This window comes from Brassica napus, chromosome C9 (assembly GCF_020379485.1).
Source record: "Brassica napus cultivar Da-Ae chromosome C9, Da-Ae, whole genome shotgun sequence".
Classification (NCBI taxonomy): domain Eukaryota; kingdom Viridiplantae; phylum Streptophyta; class Magnoliopsida; order Brassicales; family Brassicaceae; genus Brassica; species Brassica napus.
Window position 1 is genome coordinate 23,125,735 of NC_063452.1, and position 9,134 is coordinate 23,134,868.

General features: G+C 38.2%; 1 protein-coding gene across 4 annotated transcripts; it reads left to right on the top strand.

The window, feature by feature from the left end:
- Nucleotides 1–4,183: 4,183 nt before the first annotated feature.
- LOC111202086 (lysine-specific demethylase JMJ706-like) lies at nt 4,184–8,765 on the top strand. 4 transcript variants are annotated; one of them, XM_048768469.1, is made up of 11 exons: nt 4,184–4,605; nt 5,101–5,482; nt 5,671–5,827; nt 5,910–6,129; nt 6,244–6,297; nt 6,382–6,461; nt 6,559–6,836; nt 6,933–7,328; nt 7,422–7,753; nt 7,831–8,073; nt 8,171–8,765. In XM_048768469.1, the coding sequence occupies exons 1-11, from the start codon at nt 4,603–4,605 to the stop codon at nt 8,366–8,368; spliced, it is 2,343 nt and encodes a 780-aa protein (XP_048624426.1). In that variant the 5' UTR covers nt 4,184–4,602; the 3' UTR covers nt 8,369–8,765. The 4 variants fall into 4 exon arrangements, with proteins under 4 accessions (XP_048624426.1, XP_048624429.1, XP_048624428.1 ...); XM_048768472.1 differs by having other exon boundaries at nt 4,185–4,605; nt 5,910–6,045; XM_048768471.1 differs by lacking the exon at nt 4,184–4,605 and adding an exon at nt 4,635–4,938.
- Nucleotides 8,766–9,134: the final 369 nt, after the last annotated feature.

Here is a 9,134-nt window from a genome sequence, read left to right on the forward strand (position 1 = left end):
TTGATCGCTTGGAAAAATAATGGATTACTGATGACAAACAGTGAATTGAGACCTCCTGGATTAACCCCATTACCTGATACCAATAAGGCCGCAGAAGAAAAAAAGGTAACCACGTCCAGAATGATAGACCACACGGTCATAGCCGTGGAGGGTGGAAAGGACGTGCACATGGCCACTATAACACATTTGGCCGTGGGAATCACTATGGCACGGGCCGTGGAAATCAACCCAATTTGACCCATGGTCAAGGCAGTGGACGTGGTATATCCTTTAAACCACAAAGCTCAACCAAATCAGTGTGCCATAGATGTGGAATGGGGAACCATTGGGCTAAGATATGAAGGACTCACAAACATTTATGTGACCTCTATCAAAGAGAGTCTGAAAGGGAAGAATCCTGAAACCCACTTGGTCTATAAAGATGGTGAAAATAATTTTGAACATGATCAAGATGATCTTATGGAATATGAGACTTATTATTGCCTAGAAGAATCAAGTTGATAATCTGATTTCGACATCAAACTTGTGTGATTGCTTTGCTTGTATGCTTTCTCTGATTTTTATCTCCTTGAATTTATTTCTATTACATTGTCTGCTTAGATTAAATGATTGAATGATTTTTCTATATGAGTACACTGAAAAACGCCAATATAAGTACTAAAACAAGTATCGCTAGTCTGAAAGAAGACTATGGCTATGCTAATATATTACTGCCTAAGGGTATGCATCTAGAAATCAGTGATGCCTTATATTCACCCAGCTCTAAGAGCAAGAGCAGCCTATTGAGTTTTAAAGATATAAGAATGAATGGTTTCCATATTGAAACAATGGGCGAAGGAAACAAAGAGTTCCTTCAGATATATGTATAAACTCGCCCAAGGCCATAATAAGTCCTAAAGACTATACCTGCATTCTCTACTGACCTAGACTATGCATAGATCAGTATGATAGAGGCTAAAAGCCTGCGAAAATATACACTTTATGGCACGATCGGGTTGGCCATCCTGGTCCAAACATGATGCAAAAATTGATATTCAAAAAGCACACATTAAAAGATAAGAAGAGTTATCCCAAAGAATCTCACGTGTGTAGCATGTACACAAGGAAAACTCATTAGGCCATCACCAGTAAAACGACTACGAGCCCCTTTTTCATAATAAATACTATATGTCTAGATAATACTGGTGAATACATGTCCCAAGCGTCTAAATGATTATGGTATGTCCATGGGGGTAAGTGTGGACAATTCTGTGATACATGTCCATACCAAGAACGACTTGGCCGAAATCTTTTAAAACGCAAATAGCTGATTGATAGACCATAACTTATGAGGTCAAAACTCCCATTCACAGCTTGGGCCACACGAAATTTATATGCACCTAAGTTAATACACATCAGGCCATTTAGTAAGCATAGATATCCCCTATCACAATTATTAACGGGTCAAGAGCCAGACATACCCCATCATAAGATATTTGGATGTGTTGTCTATGTACTAATTGCTCCACCACAGAGAACTAAGATGAGACCTCAAAAGGAGGATGGAGATATATGTTGGATATGATTCTCCCACAATAATAAAGTACTTTGAGCCAACTATGGGTGATTATATTTGAGGCCAGGTAAACGGATTATTTTAAGACCAGGAGGAGAAAAATAATAAAGCTGGTAAAAGAATGGTAAAAGAAATAGAATGGAATCAACCATCAATGTCTTGGCAAGATCCTCGGACTAAAAATGTGAAATAGACGTCTAAAGATTATACATTTACAAAGCTAGCTAATCAAATGCCGACACATTTGCTGACCCGAAAAAGAATGACTAAGTCATATATAAACCAGCTTGTAAAGGACCAACGAATTTGATGTCCAAGAGACACAGTCAAGTTGCTACAGATTCTAGACAACGTATGAAACGTGGTAGACCAATAGGTTCCAAAAGATAAGAATCCTCGGAAACAAAAGAAAGGTGCAGAGAATGATAATCAAAATCCAAATCCGAGGTTACTAAGGAAACCATCCCAGACATGGAGATAAGGCCGGCCGGCTCTAAGGTACAGGTACCAAACAATGTAGCTTGGGACGCCAAGCTGCAAAGTATTAAAGGTCCTGATAATAATGAATATCAATCGATTATATCATGTCTGGAACATAATGGAACCAATAAGGAATGTCGACATAAGATGATTTATTTGCATACAATGTACCACTTGAATTTATGAATATAAGCGAGGATCATGAACCCACGTCAATATAAGAGTGCGCACTCGTAGAACATATTGGATTGAATGGAAACGTGAGGTTAACTAGTTTAAGGAAGAAATGCGTATTTTGCCATATGATTAAGACGCCATATGATGTTAAAACCAGTGGATATAAATGGGTCTTGTGAGGAATAGAAATCGTGAGATATAAAGCTGATGTTGCACAAGGATTCTCACAAAGACCAGTAATAGATTATGAGGAGACATACTCCCATGTGGTGGAAGCAACTACTTTTAGATTTCTCATAAGTCTGGCTATATAAGAGAGAAAATTAGACTTGCAGCAAATTGATTTAGTGACTGCATATTTATATGGTCAACTGGATAATGAAATTATTATAGGGTATTGAGCTGAAAGAACAGCAAGTTCTCGAGAACAATATTGATAATCATCAAAGTATATGATCTGAATATCCTAGGAACCTCTAGATACAATTTCCCAAACAGTTGAATATCTCAAAAAAGAGTTTGAGATGAAAGATCTTGGAAAACAAAGTTTTGTTTGGGATTACAGCTTGAGTACATTAACAATGAAATCCTTGTGCATTAAATAGTATATACAGAAAAGGGTACTCAAGAGATTTAATATGGACCAGTCTCAACCATTATCTAGTACATGGGCGTGAGATCACTTGTTTTGGACACTGATCCATTCAGTCCAAAGGTGGACGATAAAAAAGCTCATTCAGTCCTGAGATGGGTGATGCAGAAGTCTTGTTTTAGACACTGATCTGATTGGTCCATAAGAAAGACGATGAAGAAGCCTTTGATTTTGGTTTATTTTATACTAACCAGCCCAAAGAGGGGTTATTTGGTTTTGTTGATTTGTTTTCAGACAGGTTATGTTTTACACATGGTGGTACACGCATATCACAACAACATAATCCAAGATTTCGTGTGTGTGTATTTGAGGTCAATGACTCAATATGTTCGATCAGATTGTGGCATGGCCGATGGTAAAGAAGAACCAACTATCATGTTCGAGGACGAAGCATATTCTGCCCAAGATCTTCATCACCCACGGATTGCAGAAAATTTGAAAGGTCCAAGGGACCTTCAGTAATGTCCAAATCAGGAAGAATAATGTGTGTTGTACTCTTTTTCCTTCACCATAGTTTTGTTCCAATTGGGTTTTCTTAATAAGGTTTTAATGAGGCAACATTAAAGTACATTACAAGCTCTAAATGGTTATGGCATCCAAGGGAAAATATTATGAATCAGATTGTGGATGGCTCATAACCAAGAGATTATGATTAGTAATCTTTCCATTTATCTATAACGGTATAATCTCATATATAAATAACTTCTATGTACGAATAAGGATAGATTTTTTCATTATTTTCGCAGCAAGAACCTTCCCAATCCACCATCTATTTTTTAATTAAATTTTAAATTATAAACGGGGCAAATCTCCAAAATAGCACATTTCTAAGTTTATATCACAAAAATAGCACTCAAAAACTAAAATGACCAAAATATCACATTTTTAAGTTTATCCTTTGAAAATTTTAATTTTTTTATTTTTCAAAATTTGAAATCTTATCCCCATAACCTCATTTCTCAACTCTAAACCCTAAACCTTAAACCCTAAACCCTAAACCCTAAACCCTAAACCCTAAAGCATAAACCCTAAACCCTAAACTCTAAACCCTAAACCCTAAACTCTAAACCCTAAACCCTAAACCCTAAACCCTAAATCCTAAACCCCACCCTTTAACTCTAAACCCTAAGTTTGTGACTTTTGATAAAACATTAAGTGCTATTTTTGTGACTTTTGACTTTGAGTGCTAGTTTGGGAACATAAACTTGATTTAGTGCTATTTTTGTATTTTTCTCTTATAAACGGCCTTCGTTATATTTTTAAAATTACGGTGGCCACTAAAGTATAAAACTATTTACCTAACAATTTTTTTCCGGTTTCCCAAGTTTCCACCTCTCTCTCTCTCTAGGTCTCATTTAGCGTCTTCTCTCTCCTCTACGCCGTGAAACTGATTTCCTCTGGCCGTTAACCGTTTTCCCGATTCAGTTTCTAGCCGAGGATTAGCTTTGTTTATATTCTTCCTTTGGTGTGGATAAGTGTATGGGGTTAATTTTGACGTTTCGTTTGACTCGGCTACGCGGCGACTCGGACCTCCGCGTTTGACTTGGTCCTCGCTCGTTTCCGCCGCGTTTTCGTAGAATGTGGCTTGCCTTATTTGCATGCCAGGCTTTATATTGAATTCGCAGTCTCGAGATCGTGATATCTTAGGGTGTCGTCTTTGTTCTTTACTTGTTGCGGTTGGTTTTGTAATCCGTCGCGTGAAAAAACGGTGGCTCACGGTGGCAGATTACGTAATGCTATGGTGAGATGATTTCTAATTCAATTTCTCTGTTAACGATTGTGATTGATCAGATCTCGAACATCAGCTATTTTTTTCTTCTTTGAATTGGTTATTCGCGATCTCATCTCTGCTACGTGAATGGATAATCATCTCGCACGCGTATTCTTTCTAATTTGAATTCGCACGTGTGAATTTGAGGTTTGACGAGCTCTGTCCTCTGTTGAAACGGCGACGAATCTCTCTCTTTTAGGTCAAACGATTGTGTGTTGTAAAGGAAGTTCTCGATGGTTCGTGACTCGCTTTCTTCGACGGTGTTAGAACTTTGAAACGGTCACGTTCTTTGACTTTTATGTGGTAGTGAAATTGTGTTGACTGTTTCCATTTTCTGTGTTCACTTTAGTTTTATATATTTGTCTCTATCTTAGTGTGAATGGTGGACCTATTGTACATCCTTGACCATGTATATATATGTAGAAAGTTGAAACTTTTGATAATGTTGACACAATGTTTTGCCAGGCGGAGAGGAGAAACTACTTGTCCAAAGAGGCTATAGATGGGTTGGAGTATCTGAAACGTAAAAGACTTCAGAAAATGAAATCAGGCTCTGTCAATGGAACAGTAGGTCTCAGTACAATTGCTAGAAGCGGAGGTGATGCAACGAGACCATCTTCAGCGTCATGTGGAATGAGATTACGGGTGACTGCTAGTGATACAGTATCTAGAGTGAATGGTGCATCTACTGGCAAGGGTGGATTCTTGAAGGAGGAGAGGTTTGAGACAGATGATCTTAAATGGACCGAGAGGCTTCCCGAATGTCCTGTCTACAGACCAACAAAGGATGAGTTTGAGGATCCTTTGACTTATTTGCAGAAGATTTTCCCAGAAGCTTCAAAATATGGTAATATTGAAATCTAATATCTCGTTATGCAAATATTTAATTTATTACCTGCATAAGTTAGTTGAAGCTATTGAACTCAACACAAATCAAGATCATAGCTTCAACTATTACTATAACACGTGCTGTAGGCAATATAGTAATACTATGTCCCTTTATTGGTGTTTAACTTTGATCAATCTCGTTTACAGGTATCTGCAAGATCATATCTCCTTTGACGGCAACTGTACCTGCAGGCGCTGTGTTGATGAAAGAGAAATCAAATTTCAAGTTCACCACCAGAGTACAGCCTCTTCGACTTGCTGAGTGGGACTCTGATGATAAAGTTACGTTCTTCATGAGTGGGAGGTTTGTATTTAACCCTGAATTAATTTTTTAGCTCTGTATCTTCTTCACCTTAAAGTTCTTATTTGATTTGTAAATTACTCAGGACCTATTCATTTCGTGACTATGAGAAAATGGCGAACAAGGTATTTGCACGTAGATATTGCAGTGATGGCTCTTTGCCCGACTCATTCTTGGAGAAAGACTTCTGGAAAGAAATCGCGTGTGGCAAGACTGAATCAGTTGAGTATGCGTGTGATGTAGATGGTAGTGCATTTTCGTCTGCACCTGATGACCCACTAGGAAGCAGCAAATGGAACTTGAATGTATAGATTTACTACAAACTTGAGCTTCTCTATATTTTTGGTTAAGCATTAAGGAAAACGTTTGCTCGGTAATTTCAATTTGGTACTTATATGATTATCTTTCTCGACTTTCAGAAAGTTTCAAGGCTACCGAAGTCTACCCTGCGCCTTCTTGAAACATCCATTCCGGTATGTGACAAGTAGTACAGTTACATCAAGGTCACATACGAAGCTTCTATTTAACCTCTTTTAACTTGGAATTACTTGTTTCAGGGAGTCACTGAACCGATGCTTTACATCGGAATGCTGTTTAGCATGTTTGCCTGGCATGTTGAGGACCATTATTTGTACAGGTAACTTAAATAAATTGGCTCAAGTATATGGGTTACTAGTGATGGCCATCTAAAGTATCTTGATCTGACCCTTTTTTTACCTTTGTTTCTAATACAGCATCAATTATCAACATTGTGGAGCATCAAAAACTTGGTACGGAGTTCCAGGTTCTGCAGCTCTAAATTTTGAGAAGGTGGTTAGAGAATGTGTGTACAGCGATGAGATTCTGTCAACTAATGGGGAGGATGGAGCCTTCGATGTGCTTCTAGGGAAGACAACTATATTCCCACCAAAGATTCTGTTGGATCATGATGTGCCTGTGTACAAGGCTGTACAAAAACCCGGAGAGTTTGTTGTCACGTTCCCCAGAGGTTATCATGCTGGGTTCAGCCATGGTAAAACAAATTTATTCTGAATCTAAAATTTTATTGGTCAGAGAGTTGTTATCATATTCATTTGAAATTATGGTTGTGTTTGAAAAAATATTGTAGGTTTTAACTGTGGTGAGGCAGTGAACTTCGCGATGGGTGACTGGTTTCCCTTTGGAGCCATTGCGAGTTGTCGCTATGCTCATCTTAACAGGTTGCCCTTGCTCCCTCATGAAGAGTTGATTTGTAAGGAAGCAATGCTCTTAAACTCGTGTCCCAAACCCGAGAATCTGGATTTTTCACCTGCGGAATTGTCAGGACAAAAAAACATCAAGACTGCGTTTGTGCACCTGATTCGTTTTCATCATCTGGCTCGATGGTGTCTAATGAAGTCAAGATTATGCACAGGCCTGGTTTCGAATACATACGGAACCATCGTATGCAGTCTGTGTAAACGGGATTGCTATTTGGCGTTTATAAATTGCCAGTGCTACTCGCATCCTGTCTGTCTCCGTCATGGTAAAGCTTTTTCTCTGTTATCTCCATCAACACATATCCTTCACTGCTGTTTCTTTTTTTTTTATTTTTGTAATTGGCGGTGTCATTGTCTAGATGTTAAAAAGCTTGACCTTCCATGCGGGACAACACGTACTCTGTTCTTGAGGGATAACATTGAAGTCCTGGAAGCTGCTGCAAAGAAGTTTGAGGAAGAAGGTGGAGTTTCAGATATGATTACAAGTGATGAAAATTTATATGCCTATCCATCGCCACTCAAACTTGCAGCTGCAAAAGAAGAAGGATATTCACGGTATTCCACTATATACTTTGACTTCAATACCGAGTTGGAGATGGCTTCTGGAAACCCTGTCATGAGCTACGAAGCAAATGCTTCATGCATCTCTTCTGTTGCTGATGATTATGTATGCTCAACAACTGCTGATCACGTAAGTTTCTGACCAAGAACTCACAACAAACTCTCTTTAACCGTCTTCTAATATTTGAATTATGTTTCTCGTTACAGAAGCAGGTAAATAGAGGAGCTAACTGTAGTAGCAGTAGTGATTCTAAGCTCTCGGAAGACGTAGCAAGCAGCAGTAACAAGAAGACTCGGTTCTTCTCTGCGGTTCAAGATGAAGTACTAGGTACGGATCAGGAAAGTGAGGGTTCTGGTTCCGAGAGTTTCAGAGTGAAACGACGTTCGTTGCTGAAATGTGGGAACCGAGCAGTTGTTCAGGAGACAAGAGACTCTGAGCATCATCATCAGGTACTGGAAATCGTACATACTATTTTTTATAGTATTCATTTATTATTCAGCAAACCCTGAGATTATGGTTTGTTTCGTGTTTATTAAATGAAAATAGGGACATAAAAGATTGAAGAGATCACAGAAGTACCACGAAGGAAGATATAGTAGTAGAAGTAGTAAGGAAGAAGAAGTGTTAGTAATTTCAAAAAGAAAGGAAACTCATGAGCAGCAGCAAAGTGACGTGAAGAAGATTGAGAATCATTTTGGTGGTGGGTTTAAACGTCTGAAAGTGACAGCGTTGATAAGGCCATAGCGTGAGAGACAGCCTTCAACTTCCTCCTAACTAAATTTTTTTTTAACTGACTGCTGATATATCTAACAATACGGGAAAGAAAAAGCGAATCAAAAGCAAAATATTCAGTATCTGATTTTATTATGGGAGAAGAAAGAAGCAAGAAGGGGATAACCAACCAACCAACACTATTGGGTTTGTTTTTAGGCTTTTTACCAAATCTTTGATTCTTTGTGTACATTTTTAAACTCTTTCTGTTCCTTCTTCTTTTCATCTTATGATGTAAATCTCTTATTTTGTCTTTTTGGTTATTACTGTCAACAGAAAAAGGCTAGTTTTTTCTTTTTGTTCCTAACAATGGCTTTTGTTATTGTTGATATGATGATGCATAGAGAGAGCTTAATCATCTCTTAGAGCATTTTCAATTCATCTTCATATTTTGCTATGTTGTTATAATTAGAAATATCAAATATCCCATGTTACCCAAATTTATTTCTTATTTTAAGAAAATGCGAGACCTCATTTCTCTTTTCAAAGAGGCCTAGAGGGATCCGGATCCGCACCCTTTTTTGGAATGTTCCACGCTATTGAGGCTCATACGAACGCCCATATGAATAAGTTTTGGAGTGTTACGTGGATGGAGCTCGCAAAAAGGAAGATTTATGGGACAAGAATGGTTTAACATTACAGGAGATTTGCAAGACCCGACATGGAAGGCATTAATATTCAAAAGAATATATCACCTTTACCCGCAGAGTGTAAATTTGGGCTATGGAGTGTATGAAAT

Excerpts from the sequence above, each read along its gene's own strand:
- LOC111202086 (XM_048768469.1), top strand. Across the intron at positions 6,130-6,243 it reads GCAGCAAATGGAACTTGAAT|AAAGTTTCAAGGCTACCGAA; the intron begins GTATAGATTTAC and ends CTCGACTTTCAG. Across the intron at positions 6,298-6,381 it reads TTCTTGAAACATCCATTCCG|GGAGTCACTGAACCGATGCT; the intron begins GTATGTGACAAG and ends TACTTGTTTCAG.